General features: G+C 43.8%; 1 protein-coding gene and 1 non-coding gene across 7 annotated transcripts; one reads left to right on the plus strand and one right to left on the minus strand.

Annotated features, from left to right (window-relative positions):
• Positions 1 to 1,988: 1,988 nt before the first annotated feature.
• Positions 1,989 to 13,945, plus strand: PSMD4 (proteasome 26S subunit ubiquitin receptor, non-ATPase 4). 6 transcript variants are annotated; one of them, XM_057543001.1, is made up of 10 exons: positions 2,057 to 2,097; positions 5,668 to 5,808; positions 6,820 to 6,934; positions 7,325 to 7,411; positions 7,655 to 7,723; positions 7,893 to 8,108; positions 8,495 to 8,612; positions 8,767 to 8,898; positions 8,983 to 9,050; positions 13,817 to 13,945. In XM_057543001.1, the coding sequence occupies exons 1-10, from the start codon at positions 2,072 to 2,074 to the stop codon at positions 13,868 to 13,870; spliced, it is 1,026 nt and encodes a 341-aa protein (XP_057398984.1). In that variant the 5' UTR covers positions 2,057 to 2,071; the 3' UTR covers positions 13,871 to 13,945. The 6 variants fall into 6 exon arrangements, with proteins under 6 accessions (XP_057398973.1, XP_007178103.1, XP_057399000.1 ...); XM_007178039.3 differs by lacking the exon at positions 13,817 to 13,945 and adding an exon at positions 9,787 to 10,072; XM_007178040.2 differs by lacking the exon at positions 13,817 to 13,945 and adding an exon at positions 9,787 to 10,065 and having other exon boundaries at positions 8,495 to 8,603.
• Positions 13,946 to 25,083: 11,138 nt separating this feature from the next.
• LOC130705945 (U6 spliceosomal RNA) lies at positions 25,084 to 25,189 on the minus strand. Its single transcript, XR_009006340.1, has one exon. It is a non-coding gene; the product is annotated as a U6 spliceosomal RNA (small nuclear RNA).
• Positions 25,190 to 25,529: the final 340 nt, after the last annotated feature.

The raw sequence follows: 25,529 nt of genomic DNA on the forward strand, positions 1-25,529 counted from the left end.
CCTGGTCACCTCATGATCAGCTAAAAACTCCCAAATTTCTATCTCCAGCCCAGATCTTTTTTCTGAACTGCAAACTCATATATCTACCCACTTACTTGACATCTCCATTTAGGTGTCTAATAGGCATCTTAAATCTAATGTGTCCAAAGCTAAATTTCTGGTTCCTGCCCCTCCTAGCCCATCTTCAGAAATAGTGCCTCCATTCTTCTAGTTGCTTAGAATCAACTCTAGTGTTTTCCTTAACACTCCCGTTTCTTACATCCTCCAACAAATCCACTGGCAAATTTTCTAAGTTTTGTATCGTATGACATACTCAAAATCCATCCATATGTCACTATTTTCACGTCTTGTTACCGCCCTACAATAAGCCACCAGCATACCTGATCACTGAAGTAGTCTCCTAACTGGTCTATATCCTGTTCTTTTCCCCCACAGTCTGTTCTCAATGCAGCAGCCAGAGTGAGCCTCTTCTGAAAATTTCCTACAGCTCCTATCTCAGAGTCCTTAAAGTAATCTTTGCGACTGTACATGATTCAACCTTTCCACTCCCTTTGCCTCTCTGGCCTCATTTCTTCTCTCTCTCTCCCTCTACTCCAGCCGTCATGGTCTTAAGTACACTCTTGCCTCAGGGCATTTGCACTTTCTCTTTCCCCCAGGTATCCTTCAGGTCTCTTTTCAACTGTAAGTCTTCCCTAATATTCTGTTTATATAAAAAAGAAAACACATCCATCCTAGTTTTATCATTGGACAATATATTTACTTATTGGTTTATTATCTGCCTTCCCCATAGAATACAAGCTCCACAAGAGCAGACTTTATTTTGTTCCCTTCCAAGTTCTCTACATCGTGTAGCTCCTTTTCAAAAAAATGTAATTCTTGTCTTGTTTTTAAAATATTTTGTTTATGTTTGAACTTGTCACTAATTATTTTTCTGTGCTTTCTTATTTTTCTTCCCTTTCCTGTCTACTATCCTGTCTATGGTTACAGTGACAGGTTTTTTTGTTTTTTGTTTTTCTCTAGTGATACAGAGATTTAACTCATACCAGCTGTGATGGTTACCAATAACTTTTGAACATATCCGTTAAAACTTTACAAACATTTAGGTAATATCTACAACACACTTGCCATCTCCATCTACTATCTACCATCTCTGTAGTCATGCCTTGGTCCCCCGCTCCTTTCCCCGCTTCCTTCAAGATAGAGACCTGGAATTTCCGGTTTTACTTTTGATGTGTGTGTGTGTGTGTGTGTGTGTAGGGGAAGGTAAGCCAAGGCATTTATTTGTTTATTTTATTTTTGGCCGCGCGGTGGCATGTGGGATCTTACTTCCCTGACCAGGGATGGAACCCGTGCCCTCTGCAGTGGAAGCGCAGAGTCCTAACCACTGGACCGACAGGAAATTCCCAGCCAAGGCATTTTTTAATGTAATTCTTAATTAAGAAACCAAAACCGTTGACTAGGTTGTCTCCCATTCTTCGGGAGATTAGTTAAAATTATTGATTCGTCAAACTTTTTCTGCATTCCTACCATGTGTCAGGCTATGTAGTGGACTCAGGGATAGCAGAGATTGCCACCTTTCCTGCCTTAATGCAGTGGGAAAGATAGATACACAAGCAAATGCAATTCAGGGGCATAAGGGCTTAGTAGTTTGATGAACAAAGTGCCATGGGGAACAGAGTGAGCTGGAAAGTCACTAGTCATCCCACCACTTTTTTAAAATGCTGATGCTGGAACAGACATAGCCACAGAACTTTCAAAGGTTCCTCCACAGCTTCTCTTAGATCCTGTCGGCAGGGAACCCCACCAGAAAACCTGAACGGCAGGGCAGGTGGAGGTGGGACCCTCTTTTTCAGGTTATCTCGCCTCTTCCCCAACACCACCCACCCACCCCGCCCCAAACGTCCCTTTTATTTTGGCGGCGCCTACAACTCCCAGAACGCAACGCGGAGAATGGAGGCGGAACCAGCTGGCGGAGCTGAGATCAGTGATTGGTGATGAGCGCTGGGCCAATTGGAGGAGTTGTTGTTAGGTGGTCCAGGAGAACCGGTCTGGGAGGGAGGAAGGCGGCAAGATGGTGTTGGAAAGCACTATGGTTTGGTGAGTAGCTACCTCGGGCCCCCGTGTGGAGCGGGACTAGGTCGGGGGCGCGTGTAGCTCGGAGGCCGGGCGGGCCTCGGGTGGGTGAGCGCGCCTGATGGGCGAGATGAGGCCTTGGGCCGGGAGGGAAGGAGCCCCATCGACTCCCTGAGTCATCCTGGGGCCCCGGAGGTAGTTCCCGGAGGACAGGCCCGGGGTACTCCCCTTAACCCTCAGTTCGCGGACAGTCATTGATCGGCCCTGCTGCCTTTCTCTATTCCAGCTTCGTCTTCTCTAGCCCAGCCCAGGCCTGTCTTAGCCAGAGTCCCGCTTCTCGGACTCATCGTGATAGTCTTCTGCCCTCCTCTCTTCTTTTCAGAATGATGGATGTTAGAAAGAGAGATGATAAATCCCTTCCCCGCCCCATTCACTCGTCTCTAACTCCATTGCCTTCCCCTGTATCATCTTCAGAGGTACTCTTTATAGATTGCTTTCGAAGTGTCAGACATTTAATTTACTTTATCTGCCTTAAACCTCGCAGTACCTCAAGGTAAACATCGCTCCCTTTTGCAGATGAGGATACCAAGTCTTGGCAATTTTAAATGACTTATACAAAGTCATACATCTAATTAAGTGGTGAAGCCAAGGTTTAAACCCAGGATTATTTGACACAGAGGCTTTTATCCAGTGAGCTAGCTCTCTTCATCAGTCTCAGACTTGGCTGAGTAGCTATTGGGAGTCAGATTAGAAGCTGAGGACCAAACTTTTGCAAGATTTCAAGAGTTTCTTCTAAGTGTGAGCATAGAATGAAAACAGAATAGTACACAAACACACACAAATCTCCAATTGCATGGAACAGACACCTAGGAGTTTTCTTTTTGCCAGAAGGATAGCGTTGCCAGATAACATGCTGGATGCCCAGTTAAATTTGAATTTCACATAAACAGTAGTTTTTAATATCAAAAAGTGGCTATAAGTATGTCACAAATATTGCGTGGGATATACTTATACTAAAAAGTTATTGTTTATCTGAAATTCAAATTTAACTGGGAGTCCTATATTTTCATTTGCTAAATATGGCAGCCTGTGGGAGAGAGCATGTTAAGAGTAGAAAGAGGACAGGTTTGGAGTCCAAAAACCTGTGTTTTTAGTACTTACCAGCTGCATGTTCTTGAGAACGTAGTAAATCTCTCACTTTATCTATAAAATGAGATTATAATAGTAACATCTACTTGTAGCACAGGTAGGCAAAATGTAGGTCATGGTGGACTGTAAACTGTACAGCACTGTACATCTGTTAGTTGCCATGGGCTTGAGGAGTCCTCAAGAAAGAATTAAGAGGGACCTTGAAGAGACTTAGACAAATGTTAAGGAGAGCCCATTATGGGTAGGGAGAAGGGCATAAAGAAAGCTGCTGAAGTGTAAATTATCAGGGCATGTTTAGGAAGTAGGAAATAGACTAATGACTTTATTATTAGGTTGTTGGTTTAAGGTAGTTCCTTTTTTTTAGAGAAAGGTAGATACAACCAGGTAGAAGACCACAAATGTCAGGCTGAGGATGTTGAGTTCCATCCTATACCCTTCAGTACAGGACTACTGAAAAAGTTCTGAGGTTGGTCGAGGCAGAGCTGTATACAGAATGGAATTTAAGAATATTGATCTGGCTTGATGTATAGGAGGAAAGATTAGGTCCAGAGAGACGTATTGGTGGCCTATTGTACTAGCCCAGCCTTAGAATAACAATGAGAGCCACTCCTTTTCTCATGCTTTGCTGTGCATCAGAATTCTCTGGAGGAGTTCATTAAAAAATTGTGTATATTTGACTCTACTCTTGATCTGCTGAATCAGACACCCAGCCAGGGAAGTTTAGGCATCTGTATTCTTTTTTTAAATGAAGGCTTTATGGAATAGCTGGATAATATCGTAAGCCCTTTTTGATATGAATTTTTGTTGGGAAAAATAACATACCATTGCGCAAAAAGTAGTCACAGGAAATACATATGTTATTCCATTCATATAAAGTTCAACATTGGGAAAACTAAACAGCGCACTTTTTAGGGATGCATACCTAGTTGTGAAGGCATCTGTGTTTTTAACACTACCAGCACCACCTTCATCCTCCAAGTGGTTCTGATGCACACATGACAGTGTGAGGACTACCGCCATGTTCTGCACTGTGGGTTCTCCCTCCCTCTCAGGCCCCTCTTCTTCCTCTGACACCTTCCTTCCAGCCCTCATCCATCCGCTGGTCTTGCCCACAGTCTTTATACTTAGTAGCTATTCCATCTGGATGATCCTCAAAGCTTCCATTGTTTTTATATTTGGACTCACCTGCTGTATTTGAAGCTGGAAAGGCAGTTACTTCCCTGCTGGGAAAGTAATTGGAAACGGTGTATCAGGGAAAAAAGAATGTAATGCATGGTCAGTAGAGTCTGCCCTTGACCTCCTTCATATAGATTGAATTTCCACTATAAGAACTAGTCTGTGTTTCATGCTTAGTGTTAGGCACTGTGCTAAGTGCTTTCCATGCATTTAATCCTCATAGCAACCCTATGAGTGTAGGTATAATAAAACCCATTTTACAGATGAGGTAACTGGACCTTAGAGAAATTAAGTAGCTTCCTCAGGATCTCAGAACAAGTAAGTAGCAGAGTGGAGATTTGAGCCTGTGCCTGAACAGTGCCCTTCCCTCCCTTTCTACTTGTCTTCCAGTAGCTTCTTAATTACCTCTCTTCGTCATTTTTGATTTGTATTTATTCCCAGGCAAAGGATACTAAAGAAAAAAATTGCCCCCAAGCCCATATATTGCTTGCCAATAGAAATGAGGTGTCACATCGAGGACACTGCTTCCTTTTAGAGTTCTAAGGGACCTCAGTTCATCAAGAATTGATTCTCTGCTGGGGTGTATATAACTGCTTCACTTACCTGCCTTCTTTTGGTCTCCAGGAAGCTGGCCCTTGTATTTCATGTTATTTGGATTCTTCGCGATTGTGAAAAATTGCAGGGAGAGTATAGGCGAGACCCCCAAATCTATGAAACCTCATTTTTGCAGTTCAGTCCAGCTGCCAAAGCTGTTAAACATTTAACCAGATAATTACATTGTGCCTTCCTGCACTCAGTGCTGCCAAGTGTGTGTTATTTTACAAATATTTTACAAATATTTTTAAGTTGCCCTCTTCATTGCCTACCTTTGGAATACTCCTATTTTAATAGCAGACAGCATGTTCCTCCATGACCATGATTAATAACACTTAATGCACCTTATAAGAAGGTGGTTGTGGTACATTAGTAGCTCGCAGCCTTGGGTACTTGCATTATCACTTGTGGAGACTTAAAAAGTTTTTCCTCCTTTGGTTATTTTGAGGCAGTAAGTCTAGAAGAAGGCTTGGTCATCTGCATAAAAAGAAAAGAAAAAGAAAAAAGGTTGCAGGTGATTCTCTGTTCCGCAAAGACTGAGAGCCGCTGCCATACACCACAGTGCCCCTCACGGGAGAGTTGTTGAAGGAGGTGGGGGTCCCTGGAACTGGAGAGCATGTCTCAGAGAGATCCTGCAGTGTGTCTTCTCTCTCCTCCTTCACCCTAATCTGACAGCGTGGACAACAGCGAGTATATGCGGAACGGGGACTTCCTACCCACCCGGCTACAGGCCCAGCAGGATGCCGTCAACATAGTCTGTCACTCCAAGACCCGTAGCAACCCTGAGAACAACGTGGGCCTCATCACACTGGCCAAGTACGTGGGGCAGAGCAGGAGGGGTTTGGGGGAGGTGGGGGTGTTTCCTGTTTGTGACCCACTGTGGTGCCCAGGTTGCTACCCTTTTGTAGATTCCATGAGGCTTTCGTGAGAACTTCCTAGACTACCTTCTTCACTGTTCAGTATAAATATAAACAGCAACTAGTTTTTAATATTAACCTGAATTTAATATAGTTATGAAGCTAAATCTCCTGGGGTAAAATTTCACAGTGTATTTTTTCTTTTTTCTGGATGCACTGCGCGGCATGTGGGATCTTAGTTCCCTGACCGGGGATCAAGCCCGTGCCCCTTCTAGTGGAAGCGTGGAGTCTTAACCACTGGACCGCCAGGGAAGTTCCCACAGTGTATTTTAAAGGCAGTAAAAAGCGGTTTTGGGTCAGAGCCCCAGGGCGTATATCACACAGCCTATTACCCCAAAAGTGATTTGTTTTAGGAACTGATAATCCTCAAATGAGTGACCACCCATCCCGGTATACGTGTTATTAGCTAGAAAATGGGTCTAGAAATGGAGAGGGTAGGAGAGATAAGAAGGAGCATCCAGCTACTGTAGAGGATTCCCAGGGCTCTGAGAGCAAAGTAACATGAGAGAGGTTGGGGGTAATATTGGGAGGAAGAGGGCAAGTTTCTCACAAAATCAACCACTTCTTATTTTCTGTGTTTCATGTCTAAACACTAGATGTTTTTCTCTAGTTTTATTGAGATATAATTGACATGAAGTTCAAGGTGTACAAGATAATGATTTGAGAAATGTGTATATTGCAAAATGATCACCACAGTAAGTTTAATTAATACCCATGTCTCACATAGTTACAAATTTTTTTCCTTGTGATGAGAACTTATAAGATCCACTCTCTAAACACTAGATATTTGATTAAGAAAAATAAAGATTACAGTTATTATCAAGGTCCCTAAAGAAAAGATTAGTCAAGCACAGTTTGGAGGCACTTGTCCTGACCTGAAATCACAGAAGGTGCTTTCCCCACATCCCAGTGACTGTGAAGTGCTGACCACACTCACCCCTGACACCGGCCGCATCCTGTCTAAGCTCCACACTGTCCAACCCAAGGGCAAGATCACCTTCTGCACTGGCATCCGCGTGGCCCATGTGAGTCCTGCTGGATCCCTTTGGTGGTTCCTCCTTGCTCTGGGCTTCTGCCTCCACCCTTGTTCATTTTTCCCCTGGACTCTTGAGCTAGAACCAGCGCAAGGGAGGAGAGGTGACCTAGAGAAAGGAGTAGAAAGGATATGATGGGATGAATCCCAGGATCGGTGAAGATCATGAAGGGAAACATCCCTAGAATTGAGAATTAACCCCTCTTCCTTAGCCACAGAGAGGCACAGCAAGAAGGGAAGGGTGTAGGAGGGGGTTTAGACCTGGTGTGAGCATGATGGTAGGCTCGAGGTACACAGAAGCCATAAGAAAAAGAACAGAGTAACAGGAAAGAGCTGGGTGATTCCTCTGGCTGACTCCAGCAACTTCCTCTTCCTTTTCAAGCTGGCCCTGAAGCACCGACAGGGCAAGAATCACAAGATGCGAATCATTGCCTTTGTGGGAAGCCCCGTGGAGGACAATGAGAAGGATGTGAGTCCAGGTGGTAGCTGGGGAATTTGGGCACCACATGTTTGGGAATGGGGTCTGTTGGCCCTTAGGAGAGCTAGAGAGGCGTTGGGTTCATCACTTTGGGGAAAGGAGGATGTGCAGAACTCAGTGTTTCTGTCGGGGGACCTAGGAGAGGTCTACCAGTTCCTGTATGCTTTTGTGAGGTGTGTCATCGCCCATTATGGTACGGAATAGATTTCCTTATTTCTCTCCCCTTCCTCCCAGCTGGTGAAACTGGCTAAACGCCTCAAGAAGGAGAAAGTAAATGTTGACATTATCAATTTTGGGGAAGAGGTGAGTAAGGACCGGTCGGGGGGCACTGACTGCTGTGGTTGTAAACAGAGAACAGTCCTTACCCAGAGGAGTGTCTGCATGTGGGAGAGTAGCTACAGACAGGAGCTGACATGGCAGAGAATGGGGAGCAGGGCGAGAAGGAGCGCCTCCTATATTCTTCCCTCCCCAGGAGGTGAACACAGAAAAGCTGACCGCCTTTGTAAACACATTGAATGGCAAAGACGGAACAGGTTCTCATCTGGTGACAGTGCCTCCTGGGCCCAGCTTGGCTGATGCCCTCATCAGTTCTCCGATTCTGGCTGGGGAAGGCGGTGCCATGCTGGGTCTGGGTGCCAGTGACTTTGAATTTGGAGTGGATCCCAGTGCTGATCCTGAGCTGGCCTTGGTGAGCAGACGTTGACCTCAGGGGACCTTCTTTGTCCTCCTCTACTGGCCCACACGGCACATAGCTTCTCTAGGGCTAGACAGTCCTGATACCCTTGCTCGTTTTCCCAGACCCCCTCTTGGTCCCTCTTCCCCACAGTTCTGTCTGATCTCTAGGGGCACCAATGTCAGACTCTCTCTTGTTCGCTCCTCCCCGTTCAACCCCAGACTTCTCCCAAGTCCGTCCTTTTTTGCTGTATCACCTGTTATCTCTCCAGCCCCTTCCCCATGTGTATAAACCAGAAGCTCCCCCTTTACGGTCTGTTCCCACCCCTCAGCTGCCTTCCCCAGCTGCCTTCCCCAGCGCCCAGGGCCGGAGAATGTCTGACTTTCCCTGCCCTTGGCCAGGCCCTTCGTGTTTCTATGGAAGAGCAGCGGCAGCGGCAGGAGGAGGAGGCGCGGCGGGCAGCTGCCGCCTCTGCCGCTGAGGCTGGAATCGCTACGACGGGGACTGAAGGTGAAAGAGGTGGAATCTGAAGTCCCGGGACTGCGGGGTGCTCAGTGGAGGCCTGGTGTAGATGGGGGTGGGGGGTCTGGCAGTGTGGGAACACGTGGGCTTGGGGGTGGGTCTTTGTGGAATATGGCATGGTTCCACCCCGCCGCTCTCTCCCTTTTCCCAGACTCGGACGATGCCCTGCTGAAGATGACCATCAGCCAGCAGGAGTTTGGCCGCACCGGGCTCCCTGACCTAAGCAGTATGACCGAGGAAGAACAGATTGCATATGCGATGCAGATGTCCCTACAGGGTGCAGGTGAGCCAGAACCTGGGTGGTCGTGCTGAGGCAGAGAGATTGGATGAGGACATGAAACTGAATGGACTGACCTCTTTTCCTCAGAATTTGGCCAGGCAGAATCAGCTGACATTGACGCCAATTCAGCCATGGACACATCTGAGCCCACCAAGGTGAGGGCCAGCAATAACTCCCTGCCCCATCAGGCTTAAAATCCCCTTGTGTTCAGATCCTCAGCCCACTAGGCCTGGGACCATTCCTCTCTTGGGGTTTCATAGATGAGCTCTTGCAGGAGCAGAAGGAAAGAAACACATGGATGTACATTTCTTGTGTGTCAACCTTGCTAAGGCAAGAATGCTAGTGGCCAGAGTTGGAGAGGTGTCCTAGTATTTTGTAATTTTCCTTCCTTGCTGGTGGGAGCAGTCTGGACAATACTCAGTGTTATCATCTTCCCAGGAGGGTGAAAAAAGGGTCCACGAAAAAAAAAAGGGGGGAGTGGGTGTCTGACAGCAGGAAACCTAAAGGTGATGGCATCTATTTTTATCCTTTGAGCTCAGAAAGCAAAGTTCTCAGGCTTCTCCTCTAATTGATCAGTAATAAATGTTTGGGGGACTTCTCTGGTGGTCCAGTGGTTAGGACTCGGCACTTTCACTGCTGGGGGCCTGGGTTTGATCCCTGGTCGGGGAACTAAGATCTCGCAAGCCGCGCCAGTGGGGCCGAAAAATTAAACTAAAATAAATGTTTGAGTTCATACTGTGTATAGGCGCTGGGTATCTTCCCAAATCCTCCTTCCTATCCTTGGCCAGAGGTGCCCTCCACCGCCGGTCAGGTGCGCTCCCGTCTCTTACACTTGCTGGCTCCCCGGCCAGCCTACCCCCGCTGCCCCGAGCTGACACCGCCCTTTTTCAGGAGGAGGATGATTATGACGTGATGCAGGACCCCGAGTTCCTTCAGAGTGTCCTGGAGAACCTTCCAGGCGTGGATCCCAACAATGAGGCCATTAGAAATGCCATGGGCTCCCTGGCCTCCCAGGCCACCAAGGATGGCAAGAAGGACAAGAAGGAGGAGGACAAGAAGTGAGACTGGAGGGAAAAGGGAGCTGAGCCTGTGTGGGGCCGAGTGGGGCGGGGTGGGGTAGAGAGTTAGATGTGCTGTCTGTGACCACTGCAACCTAAATAAAGCTTGGCAACTTTTTTTCTTTTTTGCTTCAAACAGCGGTAGCTTTGAGTGTGACCATTCCCCTTCTGCCCATCTCCACCCCTGACAATCCTTCCTTAGGAGAAACTTTGCTGAGAGCCACTTGTGCTAGGCACTGGGGCCACAGAGGTGAATAGAAAACAGCACTGGCCTCTGGCCTTTTTTGCTGTATCACTTGTTATCTCTCCAGCTCCTTCCCCATGTGTATAAACCGGAAGGGCCAGCCTGTAAATGAGCAGTTACCTGCGTCTAATAAGTGCCCAAAGAGAGGCCTGAACAGGCACTGTGGAAATGATGAGGAGAGAGCGCCAAACCCTTGCAGGCTCCGGGAAGGCTCCTGGAGGCAACGTTTGAGCCCTCATCAGCCAGCGAGCAGGAGATGGGGATGCCCCCAGCCCGCAGGAACAGTGTGTGCTGCTGGCGCGGAGGCGCTGTGTCACTCAGGGACCGGTTGGGCGAGTGGCAGGAGATGGAGGTGGAAGAGTCGGCAACAGTCAACACCAGAGGTCAGGGATCTTTGAGGCCTGACTTTCACAAGGTGGGATCTGTGAAGGAGAAACATGTGTCTCCTTGGAGCACCAAATTTAGAGGAAGGTTTTTTGTGGGGCATGGACTAGAATGCACAATTCACATAATCTCCCCCTTTGTTTATTATATTTGAAGAGGTAAATAATATTTTACACATGAAATACTTAACCTATATATAAATTGTGAAGTGTAAGAAAACTGACATATCTGAAACCACTCAATGTAAGAGCTGGAATATTCCTAACACCTTGTCACATACCTATGCCTTTTTTTAACATCTTTTTTTTTAAAATTAATTAATTAATTAATTAATTTATTTTTGGCTGTGTTGGGTCTTCGTTTCTGTGCGAGGGCTTCCTCCAGTTGCGGCAAGCGAGGGCCACTCTTCATCGCGGTGCGCGGGCCTCTCACTGTCGCGGCCTCTCCCGTTGCGGAGCACAGGCTCCAGATGCGCAGGGTCAGTAGTTGTGGCTCACGGGCTTAGTTGCTCCGCAGCATGTGGAATCTTCCCAGACCAGGGTTCGAACCCGTGTCCCCTGCATTGGCAGGCAGATTCTTAACCACTGCGCCACCAGGGAAGCCCTTTAACATCTTTATTGGAGTATAATTGCTTTACGATGGTGTGTTAGTTTCTGCTTTATAACAGAGTGAATCAGTTATACATATACATATGTCCCCGTATCTCCTCCCTCACCTATGCCTTCTTGAACCCACCTCTTTACAGCCCCCTCAGACATAACTATTATCTTGAATTTCACATTTATTATTTTTTCCCCTTCACAGTTTTCTCATATACATAAAGATTTCTGACGAGAATGTTTAGTTTTGTATGTGTTTGAGCTTTATAAAAATAGTTTTAGGGAATTCTCTGGTGGTCCAGTGGTTAGGACTCGGCGCTTTCACAGCTGGGGCCCGGGTTCAGTCCCTCATCGGGGAACTGAGATCCCACAAGCTGAGTGGCATGGCCAAAAAAAATTTTTAAATAGTTTATACTGTGAGACTTCCAGGACTCTCTTTTATTTATTTAATTTATTTATTTATGACTGTGTTGGTTCTTAGTTTCTGTGTGAGGGCTTTCTCTAGTTGTGGCAAGTGGGGACCACTCTTCATCGCGGTGCGCGGGCCTCTCACCATCGCGGCCTCTCTTGTTGCGGAGCACAGGCTCCAGACGCGCAGGCTCAGTAATTGTGGCTCACGGGCCCAGTTGCTTCGTGGCATGTGGGATCTTCCCAGACCAGAGGTCGAACCCGTGTCCCCTGCATTGGCAGGCAGATTCTCAACCACTGTGCCACCAGGGAAGCCCCCAGGACTCTCTTTTTTAACAAATGTTTTGTTTCTGAGGTTCATCAGAGTTGCTGCACATAGCTGCTGCTTGTTCATATTTCATGGGTGTATATATATTATGTGAATATTCTACAATCTCCATTTTCCTGTGGATGAATCTGGCATTGCTTCCAGTTATTTTTCTATTACCAACAGGATGACAATGGAATTTTTCGTACACCTCTCTGGATGCACCTGTACAAGAGTTTCTGTAGGATACTTTACAGGATAATGCTGAATTGTTTTTCAAAGTGGTTGTATGAATTTGCACTCCTTCCTGCAGTATAAGAATTCCTATTGACCACATCCTTTCCAGCCCTTGGGATCATTAAAAGTTCTTAATTTCTTCCAAACTGGTGAGGATAAAATGATAACTCATGGTCTTTTTTTTTTTTTTTAATTTATTTAATTTATTTTATTTTTGGCTGTGTTGGGTCTTCGTTGCCGCACGCGGGCTTTCTCTAGTTGCGGCGAGTGGGGGCTACTCTTCACTGCGGTGCGCGGGCTCAGTAGTTGTGGCGCATGGGCTTAGTTGCTCCACGGCATGTGGGATCTTCCTGGACCAGGGCTCAAACCCGTGTCCCCTGCATTGGCAGGTGGATTCTTAACCACTGCGCCACCAGGGAAGCCCTCTTTTCACTTTTTTTAAAGGTATCCTTTAGTGACCAAAATTCTTACATTTAATGTCAAATTTCTCAATCTTTTCTTTCAAGGTTAGTGTTTGTGCATCCAGCACACTCTTCCCTAGGTCAGAAAAATAATTGTTTTCTTTTGAAAGTTCTATGGTTTTGCTTTTCACATAGAAATTCCTTATTCCATCTAGAATTGATTTCTGTGTACACTGAGAAAGGGATCCAATTTCAATTTTTTAATATGGAAAACCATTTGTTATGGCATTGTTTATTGAAAAAAAACCCTCCTTTCACTGTACTACTTTTTTTTTTTTTTATTGGCTGCTTGTTTTGGGTCTTCGTTGCTGCGTGGGCTTTCTCTAGTTGCAGTGAGCGGGGGCTACTCTTCGTTGTGGTGCGTGGGCTTCTCATTGTGGTGGCTTCTCTTGTTGCGGAACCCAGGCTCTAGGCACACGGGCTCAGTAGTTGTGGCTCGCGGGCTCTAGAGCGCAGGCTCAGTAGTTGTGGTGCATGGGCTTAGTTGCTCCGCAGCATGTGGGATCTTCCCAGACCAGGGCTCGAACCCGTCTCCCCTGCATTGGCAGGTGGATTCTCAACCACTGTGCCACCAGGGAAGCCCTCACTGTACTACTACTTCTGCCTGGGCCAAGATTCCATGAATTTCTTTTCCAGTATCCTGAAGTCAGACCTTAAAGCCTGAATGTAAACAAGCTTCCACCAAATGAAGCTAGAAAACCTACTTTGTGCTTACATTATATTCATATTGGATGAGTTCCATTTCTGAATAATGAATTTGTAAATGCTTGTGTCTAAATTTTAGGGGGAGACTAGTTTTGTTTTGAATCAAATATTACTTGAAAGAAATGTCTCATCATCTAGGGCTTGGGAATCTTTTATAGGTGTTGGTTATAAAGAAATTGGTCACTTTGGCTTTCCTGGGCTTGCGAGTAGTTCCCCAGCAAAATCATGTTCTGGCGAAGTCTGCCCATCAAGTCATGATGGGACCTGTGTCCCAGTCTCTGGTCCTCTGCATACCAACTGGGTGACTTCAGTGTTCATGAGGATGACTCAGCCAACACCTTGGCCTCTTCCAATTCAGAGATCATCATCACAGTTCATAATCTTTTGTACTCAACGGCAATACCCTGGATCATGTCCACCTTAAGAAATGCTCCCTGCTGGAGTCAAATACTCACTTGGCCCATGGACCTTTCTTTTCAGATCTCCCACATTAATACTCCATGTGTGCTTTTCAACAGTACTGTGAACAACGTGTGTACTCTGGGCAATTCCACTTCAGGAACTTACTCTAAATACCCAGTGATGTGCCAAAGACATGTACAGGGCGATGAAAAACTGAAAGCAACGTAAGGCCCAGCAGTTACGTTACATTATTATGGAATAACACACTATCAATAAACTTACTTTGGAAGAACATTTAATGGCATTGCATATATGATTATAATATTAGCAAATGCTTGCATAACACAATGTGCCAGGGACTATTCTAAATGCTTCACATGTTTTAAATCATTTAGCTTTCGCAACAACCCTAAGAGCTAGTAGCTGTAGCATTATTAGTTCTGTTTTATAAATAAGGAAACTGAAAGCCAGAGAAGGTAGGTAACTTACTCTACAGTGATGGTTCTGACAGTGTGGTCTGTGAACCCCTAAGGGTCCCCAAGACCCTTTCAGGGGGTTCGTGAGGTCAAAACTATTCTCATAATGATACTATGCCATGATGTTATTCGCCTCTTCCACTGCGTTGACACTGGCACTGATGCCAGAGCAGTGGGGGTGACAGTGTTGGTGCCTTAGCACGAATCCAAGGCGATGGTACCACGCTGTGCTGGCGGTCATTGTGTCCGTCACCCCCGTACACTCCTGGCTTGAAAAAACACAAAAACCGTCCCTGATGAAGTGTTAAAACAAAGTAATTGTATTAAATCTCAGCCCTTGAGTTTACGTACTTAATATGTCGGAGGTAAAGTGGGAAATACCCGTAGAGCACTTGGCCGCATCCTGGAGTACAGTGATTGACCTGGGGAAGGGCGCTTGTGCGGCTTTTTGAGTCGTGAGATGAACTAGCCACTTCTTCACAGAATAACATCTTTACTTGAACAGCTGCCAGACAAGCTATGGTTACTCAGACCTGGATGTTTGGCAAACACTGTCTCAAAAATAAATGAAGTGAGCCTCATTTCAGGAAAAACAACTACGGTTTTTGTTGTCTGTGATGAAATTTGAGTTCTCGAGTGAAATTTTGAATTTTGGAAAACTTACGTGTGCCACAGTGAACTTGACATTCTCAAAATCTTTTAGATGGATGACATTAATTTCTATTATGTATCAAAATTGTATATTGTCATGTGCCAACATTAGGAAGATCTGCATTATGCAGTGAACCAATATTCTCCAAATAATCCATTTCAAATGCAAAAAAAAAAAAAAGCAATGGATTCAAATGTAACAGATTGCAAAAAGTTCACTGATACGGTTTTGGATTCCACATTGTGACTAATCTTTTAGAAACCACTGTGTATCAAGGTTTGGTGTAGTATCAAAAATATCCACAGCTGTTGGAAAAGGGATTTGAAATATTCCTCCCTTTTTTTTTTTTTTTAATTTTATAGCTACTTTATTTATTTATTTATTTATTTTTGGCTGTGTTGGGTCTTCAGTTCGTGCGAGGGCTTTCTCTGGTTACGGCAAGTGGGGGCCACTCTTCATCGCGGTGCGGGGACCGCTCTTCATCGCGGTGCGCGGGCCTTTCACTATCGCGGCCCCTCCCGCTGCAGGGCACAGGCTCCAGACGCGCAGGCTCAGTAGCCGTGGCTCACGGGCCCAGCCGCTCCGCGGCATGTGGGATCCTCCCAGACCAGGGCTCGAACCCGTGTCCCCTGCATTAGCAGGCAGACTCTCAACCACTGCGCCACCAGGGAAGCCCGTCCTCCCTTTTTTAACAACATATTTGTGAGGCTGGATTTACAGCAACATTTTGCAACAGACTGAATGCAGACACAGATATGAGAATCCAGCTATATTCTGTTAAAGAGACTTGCAAAAATGTAAAACAGTGTATCCTTCTCATTACATTTTTATTTTGGAAAATATAGTTATTTTTCATGAAAACTGAATTATGTTAACATGTAATAGGTTTATGGTTGCTATTTCTTAATGGATTAATATTTAAAATTTTCTGTTTTAGTTTCTAATATAGTAAATATCAATATATATGATTTATGTAAACAAAAGCTCTTGGGAATCTTCAGTTTTTAAGAAGGTAAAGACATCCTAAGACCAAAAAGTCTGAGAACTGTTCTACAGCCTGGGAGTGATGGAGCGGAGGACAGTACCCAGGAAGTTTGGCTGTAGAATCCATGCTCTTGCGACTGAATTAGACACAAACCTCTCCTCTTGGAGCCCTAGCTGAACCCAAGTCCCCCTGGCTATTCAAGGTCTTCTTTCCTGCTCAAGTTCGAGTGGCCAATAATGAAACTGAGTTTGGTGCAAGCAAGACAGGCTTTTATGCAATGGCCAGAGAACAGAGAAGGGGGGTTCTAAAAGCACCTTCTACCTAAAGGGAGGGGTGTAAGGGAATTTTAAGGGTTAGGAGGCAGACAGTCATCAGGGCTCTAGGAAAGGGGCAGGGATTTTCAGGGGCAGCTGTGGCATGTGCAGTCTTCCACATTCCTTTGCACATGGCATAAACTGTTCTGGTAAAGTGCAAATGCCCCCTTTGGGTGGAGATGTTAGCAGGGTAGTGAAGCAAAGGTAACACTCGGACTCCTTCAGGTTTCATCTACGCAGGTGGGTTGCTGAGGTCAGGTCAATTCAGATTTGGTTTGGGGGGCGGTTGACTACTGTATCTCTCAAAGTACAGCTGCAAAGCATCTCTGCCAAATACCAGGTACATTTGAAGCAAACACAGATAAATCAGGGCAAGTGTCCTTCAGTTCTCAGGGGTTGGTATGGAAACACAGAGATGAATCAAGGCAAGGAAAGCAGCGACCTTTAGCCTACTTTGTCCACCATCTTGGACCTAATCTGTTCAGTATGGTTTTTTCTCTGGCCTTTGTAACCTGTTGATAAAAGAAAAGTAGCCTGTCAGTTTCTGCTCCTGAGGCCTGGGCTGCATAGCATGGGTGACACTTAAATGTTTAATTATACCTATTGTTTCCAAGATTAACACGAGGCCTGCCAAGACAGAGGTGAAAATGTCTTAGTATTTATTTCTGGAGGATAGAAACCCAGATTTGGGGGGAGGTGTTGCTTTTATGAATGTTTGAAAATGTTTCAGAATGTTACTTTTGTAGTACAGGGAAATGTAAAAATAACTTTACTTCTTTGAACTCAATTTCTTTTACTGGTAGCTTTTCCTTGCTTAGTTTCCATCTCTAAGGAGCAAAGACCTCATAACCTATCATTTAAAGCACTATCTTGCCAATAACATCATCTCCCCAGCTCCGTTTTACCCCACACTTGCCCGGCTAAACCCCAAGCATGGATTGGTTCTCAACCATCTACCTTTTCAGCTTTTGCATCTAAACTTGTCAGGTTCAGAGAGGTTAAGTCATTTGAGCAAGGACGCTTAGCTAATTAGGGGTCAGAACCAAGATCAAAACCCAGTCTATCTCACTGGAATGTGAGCCACCACAAAACAGCTATTTCCCATTATCAGCAGCCCTCTCACCACTTCCCTGCAGCAACGACTTCATCACACCTTCCTTTACTCCCCTGTCACTCTTCAGCAGAAGATGTCACCATTACAGAGGGAGGCAAGGCCCTCAGGAAGTCTGAACCCCTCCCCTCCCACCTCCTCCAGCTGCTCCTGGCAGCAGTTATGTCCTCTCTCCTGTCTCTTCTGTCTTCAGCTTCTGCTCTGCCAGTGCTTTCCACTTGGCATGTACACATCAAGTCCACGCTATCAATAACCTTACCTGAGACTTTATACTTTGCTGGTTGATGTTTTATTTTACGATGAATATTTCCTTCATAATAACAAAAATATTATAGGTTATTTATGGAAAGGGAAAATGCTCATGATGTATGAAATGAAACAAGCATCCTTCAAAGTTGCCAATTTTTATTCAAATACATGTGGGTGAATTAAAGGACCATCACATAAGGATGATGTCACCTCTGTCAACTGGGCTTATAGAAGAATTGTCTATTCTTTTCACTTTTCTGAGCTTTTTTTTTTTAAGGTTTATTTATTATTTATTTTTGGCTACATCCGGTCTTAGTTGCGGCACACAGGATCTTTTGTTGCGGCACGTGGGCTTCTCTCTAGTTGTGGCGTGTGGGTTTTCTCTTCTCTAGTTGTGGTGCGCAGGCTCCAGAGCACGTGGGCTCTGCAGTTTGCGGCATGTGGGCTCTCTAGTTGAGGTGCACAAGCTCAGTAGTTGTGATGCAGGGGCTTAGTTGCCCGCGGCATGTGGGATCTTAGTTCCCTGACAAAGGATTGAACCCGCGTCCCCTGCATTGTAAGGTGTATTCTTTACCACTGGACCACCAAGGAAGTCCTTTCTGTGCTTTCTGAGTTGCATGAAAAGAATATGTAACTACTTTTGTAATCAGAAAAGCTCACATGTTGTCTTTCAAAAATAAAATCACCGGGACTTCCCTGGTGACACAATGGTTAGGAATCTGCCTGCCCATGCAGGGGACACGGGTTCAATCCCTGGTCTGGGAGGATCCCACATGCCATGGAGCAACTAAGCTGGTGCACCACAACTGCTGAGCCTGTGCTCTAGAGCTTGCGAGACACAATTACTGAGCCCTCATGCCACAACTACTGAAGCCTGCGCGCCTAGAGCCTGTGTTCCGCAACGAGAAGCCACTGCAATGAGAAGCCCACACACAGCAACGAAGAGTAGCCTCCGCTCACCGCAACTAGAGAAAGCCCACGCGCAGCAACGAAGACCCAATACAGCCAAAATAAATAAATAAATTAATTAATTTAAAAAATTCTTTAAAAAAGATGGAGCTGGAGGAATCCGGCTCCCTGACCTCAGACTATACTACAAAGCTACAGTAATCAAAACAGTATGGTACTGGCACAAAAACAGAAATATAGATCAATGGAACAGGATAGAAAGCCCAAAGATAAAGCCACACACCTATGGTAACCTAATCTATGATAAAGGAGGCAAGAATATACAATGGAGAAAAGACAGTCTCTTCAATAAGTGGTTCTGGGAAAACTGGACAGCTACATGTAAAAGAATGAAATTAGTACACTCCCTAACACAGTACACAAAAATAACCTCAAAACGGATTAAAGACCTAAATGTAAAGCCGAACATTATAAAACTCTTAGAGGAAAACATAGGCAGAACACTCTTTGACAAGATCTTTTTTGACCCACCTCCTATAGTAATGAAAATAAAAACAAAAATAAACAAATGGGATCTAATTAAACTTAAAAGATTTTGCATAGCAAAGAAAACCATAAACAAAACAAAAAGACAACCCTCAGAATGGGTGAAAATATTTGCAAATGAAGCAACCGACAAATGATTCATCTCCAAAATATACAAACAGCTCATGCAGCTCAGTATCAAAAAAACAAATTACCCAATTAAAAAAGATCTAAATAGACATTTCTCCAAAGAAGACATACAGATGGTCAAAAGCACATGAAAAGATGCTCTTCATCACTAATTATTAGAGAAATGCAAATCAAAACAACAATGAGGTATCACCTCACACTGGTCAGAATGGCCATCATCAAAAAATCTACAAACAATAAATGCCAGAGAGGGTGTGGAGAAAAGGGAACCCTCCTACACTGTTGGTGGGAATGTAATTGGTACAGCCACTATGGAGAACAGTATGGAAGTTTCCTTAAAAAACTAAGAATAGAACTACCATATGATCCAGCAATTCCACTCCTGGGCATATACTAGAGAAAACCATAATTCAAAAAGATACATGCACCCCAATGCTCATTGCAGCACTATTTATAATAACCAGGACATGGAAGCAACCTAAATGTCCATCAGTAGAGGAATGGATAAAGAAGATGTGGTATGTATACAATGGAATATTACTAAACCATAAAAAAGAACAAAATAATGCCATTTGCAGCAACATGGATGGACCTAGAGATTGTCATACTGAGTGAAGTAAGTCAGACACAGAAAGACAAATATCATAAGATATCGTTTATATGTGGAATCTAAAAAAAGGGTACAACTGAACTTATTTACAAAACAGAAGTAGAGTCACGGATGTAGAAAACAGACTTATGGTTACCAGGGGATGGGGGGGAGGGATAAATTGGGAGACTGAGATTGACGTATACACACTACTATATATAGAATAGATAACAAACAAGAACCTGCTGTATAGCACAGAGAGTTCTGCTCAATACTCTGTAATGGCCTATATGGGAAAAGAATCTTTAAAAAAAAAAAAAAAAGAGTAGATATATGTATATGTATAACTGATTCACTTTGCTGTACACCTGAAACTAACACAACGTTGTAAATCAACTATACTTCAATAAAAAATTTTTAAAAAGAGACAATCAGATCCCCCACTCCTTTTTTCAGCCACCACCCTGTCTCTTTCTCTCTCTCTTTTTTTTTTTTTTGCCATGCTGTGAGGCTTGTGGGATCTTAGTTCCCTGACCAGGGATTGAACCCGGGCCCTCGGCAGTGAAAGCATGGAGTCCTAACCACTGGACTGCCAGCGAATTCCCCTGGTCTCTTTCTTTTTCACATCTCCGCTATTCCAAAGAGCAGTCTTCTCCACCTCCAAACCTTCCGCTCACCCCTCAGCCTGTTACAATCGCTCTTCCTCCACCTCCTGCATCCCTGAAAAAACCTCTCTTGCCAAGGTCACCAGTGACATCCTCCTTATCGACTCTAACCCTTAGCTTGCTTGCTCTCTCCATAGCATTTGGCCCTGTTAAGCATTTTCTTCTTGAAACTTGTTTCTTCTCCTGGTTTCCGTGATGGCACTCTCTCCACTCTCCACCCCCATTTTTTGGCCCCTCTATTTCAACTTTCTTTTCAGGCTCCTCTTTCTCTGCTTTTTCCTTAAACATTAGTATTCCTTGGGAGTTCCATCCTGGGCTTTCTTACTTCTCACTCTATGCCCTCTCTCTCTCAACATCCCCAACATCTCATTCTCTGGATCTCCAACATCCGTCATTTTTTAATGCTGCTGACGTCTGCATTTGTAGCTTCAGCCTATAGGTCGAAATGCATTCCAGAGTTTCAAATCCATAGAGCCATCCAGATACAGGACTTTTTAATTAAATGTCCCACAACACCCAACCCATCTTCTTCCCCATGCCCTTGCCTGTTCTTGTTTTCGTTTTTTTCTAAGGGGGTGAATCATCTTTTGTTTTTCTCTTTTCTTCCATCCTTACTGCTAAGCAATGTTGAAGTCCTGTCCTTTTTACCTCAAAATACCCCAAATTCATCCTCTCTTATCATCCCCCTACACACATTAGAGTCATGAAAAGATAATCTATGAAAGAAAGGAAGGAAGGAAGGAAGGAAGGAAAGAAGGAAGGAAGGAAGGAAAAGAAAAGAAAAGAAAAAAGGGAAAAGAAAAAAAGAAGGTTGGACAACAGGCTTCTAATTGGCAACAATAGATACAAAACCACATTGGAATTGTATGTAAAGTCTTGATGGAAAATAAACATCAGCCTGGAATTCTATTATACGCTCCCATTTTCTTTGGGTTTACTCTGCTGTTTTTTTTTTTAACCTTCTTAAATTGGCAATTAGCTCATATTTTTTAGTCTTTATTGTTTCCTTGTTTGGTCAATTTTCATATAGTTTTATAAAATATATTTTTCCTCAGATTTTATTTTATACTACAATGTCATATTTTGACAATACTTGTGAGATATTCTTTTTTTAAAATAAATTTATTTATTTATGGCTGCGTTGGGTCTTCGTTGCTGCATGCAGGCTTTCTCTAGTTGCGGTGAGCAGGGGCTACTCTTTGTAGCGGTGCATGGGCTTCTCATTGTGGTGGCTTCTCTTTGTTGCGGAGCACAGGCTCTAGGCGCACGGGCTTCAGTAGTTGCAGCACGTGGACTCAGTAGTTGTGGTGTGAGGGCTCTAGAGCGCAGGCTCAATAGTTGTGGCACACAGGCTTAGTTGCTCCGCGGCATGTGAGATCTTCCCGGACCAGGGCTCGAACCCATGTGCCCTGCATTGGCAGGCGTATTCTTAACCACTGCACCACCAGGGAAGTCCCGTGAGATATTCTTTTACTGACATTCCTGAGAATGGAATGGAGTTAAAATATGAATAAAACACAAGGCCATTATCTGATAAGTCAGGATAGAGAAATCAGAGCTATATGACAAATGAGTTAAGACTATAATGATGAAACAACAGAATGAGGTATTGTTTGAAATATTGATAGAATCAACACTTTACGCACCTCAGAGTTATGAGGAAAGTAACTTCCTATCCTGAGAGGACAAATTTGATGCAAAATAAATTATTATAATGTGAAAACACATTAGAGTAATCCAAAATGTGTTTTTCTAATAGATTCCATTACGACACCTAACAATCATTGGGAGATGCAGTCATATGTCACTTCTGGTTCTCAGAGATATACTGGTTCAGTACATCTTGGGTGGGGTAATTAATCTGCATTTTTAATCACCATCACAAGTAAAACCGACTTAGGCTGTTTCAGAGATAACACTGTTTTCATATTGTGTGAGAGATGAATGACAATTTATGCACTTCCTTTTTTTTTTGGCTGCGAGGCTTCCTGGATCTTATTTTCCTGACCAGGAATTGAACCCGTGCCCTTGGCAGTGAAAGTGTGGAGTCCTAACCACTGGACCGCCAGAGAATTCCCTGTACAATTCTAATAGCTGCTTTTAATGTATATAGAGAGAGACCTCCATGAAATTCTATAATAGATGTAGGAAATTTCAGCATTTTTTGCGCATTTTATTTATTTATTTAATTAAGTTTTTTTGGCCATGCTGCTACAGCATGTGGGATCTTAGTTCCCCAAACAGGATTTGAACACGTGCCCCCTGCATTGGGAGGGCAGAGTCTTAACCACTGGACCACTAGGGAAGCCCATCTGCAGTTTTTTGAGAAAAAAACCCTAAACCTATAGCTCATCAGAAACAAAATAAACTTCTCCAACCTACTGCTTTTAGGAAATGTTGCTTTGTAAATTTTGGTAATAAAATCAATAAAACCCCTAGTTCACTTAGTACACTTTTTTTTTTTTTTTTAAATTATTTATTTATTTATTTATTTTGGCTGTGTTGGGTCTTCGTTTCTGTGTGAGGGCTTTCTCTAGTTGTGGCAAGCGGGGGCCACTCTTCATCACAGTGCGCAGGCCTCTCACTGTCGCGGCCTCTGTTGTTGCGGAGAGCACAGGCTCCAGACGCGCAGGTTCAGTAGTTGTGGCTCACGGGCCTAGTTGCTCCGCGGCATGTGGGATCTTCCCAGACCAGGGCTCGAACCCGTGCCCCCTGCATTAGCAGGCAGATTCTCAACCACTGCGCCACCAGGGAAGCCCCACTTAGTACACTTTTTACGATAGAAGATTGGGATTTAGCTCTTTACTCCACATGCAACACTCCTCTTCCAATAGTAGACAATGATTTTTGGGTAAATTGGTATTTACTGTTTGTATAATTATGACTATGTAAACTCTGTTCACTATTAAGCCACTATTAAATTTGACTCTTATGCACAGTTTTGTTTTTCCCAGAATTTATAATTGCCTTGGGCTCTTTTGTTTCTTTGTTTCATTTTCATTTCCTCTGTTAGAAGTGTAAACCTCTCAAATTTGTCAAACAAAGTAGGTAGCCTGATGACCTCATGTGATGGCCTTCTGTTCCAATCTGGCTGGTTGCATGAGGCCTGCTGCAAAGTTGTCCTGGCTCTTCCCTACACCGTCATCCAGGGAATCCCTTTGTTTCTCTTCTGTGTGGATCCTCTGTCTCCTAGATACCATGTTCTGATTTTCCCTGGTTTCATGCTCTGTGTTAGTGGAATTCATCATCCACTAGCTTCCTGAGGAAGGGAGCCCAGAAAGCAAATTTCCTGTCTTTGCATGCCTGAAAACATCTTGGCGGAGTATACAATTTTAGATTAAAAATAATGTTTGTTTAGAATTTTGAGGGCATTGTCCCTTGTTTTCTAGTTTTTAGGAGTATTATTAAATCCAATGCCATTCTGAATATGCAACTGAGTATCTTTTGTATGCAACCTGATTTTCTCTCTGGAAAACTTTAGAAGTTGCTCTTAATATTTACTTTAAAATTCCATGATGAAAATCCCTTGGGTGAAAAAAAAAAAAATCCCTTGGGTGTTTGATTTTTTAAAATTTTTGTTTCTTTGTTTTTTTAAATTTAATGTGCTGGGCATTTAATGGGCCCTTTCAATCTGGAAACTCATGTCCTTCAGTGCAGGAAATTGTTATTGAATTATTTCTTTAATAATTTTCCCACTGGCTATTTTATTTCTTCTCTCTTTCTAAAACTCCTTTTACCCAAATATTCTGTCTCCTAGACTGAACCTCTTATTTTCTTACATTTATTTCATATTTTCTATTTCTTTGTATTTTTATTCTACTCTCCAGGATATTTCTTCAACTTTATCTTAGAATCTTTTTTATTAAATTACTAACTTCTACTTCCATTTTTTTCCTTCGTTTTTTTGGCCCATGCCGTGCAGCTTGTGGGAATCTTAGTTACTTGATCAGGGATCGAACTCAGCCCATGCAGTGAAAGTGCCGCGTCTTAACCACTGGACCGCCAGGGAATTCCCTCCACTTCCATATTTTTATTTTTATTTATTTTATTTATTTATTTATTTATTTTTGGCTGGACAGACATATGGGATCTTAGTTCCCTGACCAGGTATCAAACCCATGCCCCCTGCAATGGAAGGGTGGAGTGTTAACCACTGGACTGCCAGGGAAGTTTCTCACTTCTTATTTTTAATTTCCAAGAAGTCTTTATTATTTTCTTTTTTAAAAAATTTTTATTGGAGTATAGTTGATTTAAGTGTTGTATTAGTTTCAGGTGTACAGCAAAGTGAATCAGTTATACAAAAAATATGGAACAGGGACTTCCCTGGTGGTGCAGTGGTTAAGAATCCGCCCACCAATGAAGGGGACACAGGTTTGATCCCTGGTTCCGGAAGATCCCATATGCCGCGGAGCAACTAAGCCTGTGTGCCACAACTACAGAGCCCACGTGCCACAACTACTGAAGCCCGTGTGCCTAAAGCCTGTGCTCCGCAACAAGAGAAGCCACTGCAGTGAGAAGCCCATGCAGCACAACGAAGAGTAACCCCCACTCACCGCAACTAGAGAAAGCCCACGCACAGCAACGAAGACCAAACGCAGCCAAAAAAATAAATAAATAAAATTAAATAAATAAATAAAATAAAATAAAATAAAATAAAATAAAATGCCATCAGCTAGTGAGAAATGTCAACTACTCCATACCATCAGCCAACCCCAGGCCTTGGGTCCGCTTGCCTCACTTTCTCTTCCTTTAAAAAAAAAAAATTTGGAACACTTCACAAATTTACGTGTCATCCTTGTGCAGGGGCCATGCTAATCTTCTCTGTACCGTCCAACTTTAGTATATGTGCTGCCAAAGCGAGCACAAGTCTTTATTATTTTCTGAATGTTCCTTTTAAAAATAGCATCCTTTCTTTTATCATGGGTGCAATATTTTCTCTTGATTTCTGAAGATATTAATTGCAGTTTTTTGGACGTTTTCTTCTGGTCCCTTCATTACCCTCCAGGTTCCTTTTCTTTTGGCTTCTGACTTTTTTTTTTTTTATTTTTTTTTATTTTATAGCTACTTTATTTATTTATTTCTTTATTTTTGGCTGTGTTGGGTCTTCAGTTCGTGCGAGGGCTTTCTCTAGTTGCGGCAAGTGGGGGCCACTCTTCATCGCGGTGCAGGGACCGCTCTTCATCGCGGTGCGCGGGCCTCTCACT

This window comes from Balaenoptera acutorostrata, chromosome 1, assembly GCF_949987535.1.
Source record: "Balaenoptera acutorostrata chromosome 1, mBalAcu1.1, whole genome shotgun sequence".
Lineage (NCBI taxonomy): Eukaryota > Metazoa > Chordata > Mammalia > Artiodactyla > Balaenopteridae > Balaenoptera > Balaenoptera acutorostrata.

Excerpts from the sequence above, each read along its gene's own strand:
- PSMD4 (XM_007178039.3), top strand. The coding sequence starts at position 2,072 with ATGGTGTTGGAAAGCACTATGGTTTG. Across the intron at positions 8,109-8,494 it reads CTGATCCTGAGCTGGCCTTG|GCCCTTCGTGTTTCTATGGA; the intron begins GTGAGCAGACGT and ends GCCCTTGGCCAG. Across the intron at positions 8,899-8,982 it reads GATGTCCCTACAGGGTGCAG|AATTTGGCCAGGCAGAATCA; the intron begins GTGAGCCAGAAC and ends TCTTTTCCTCAG.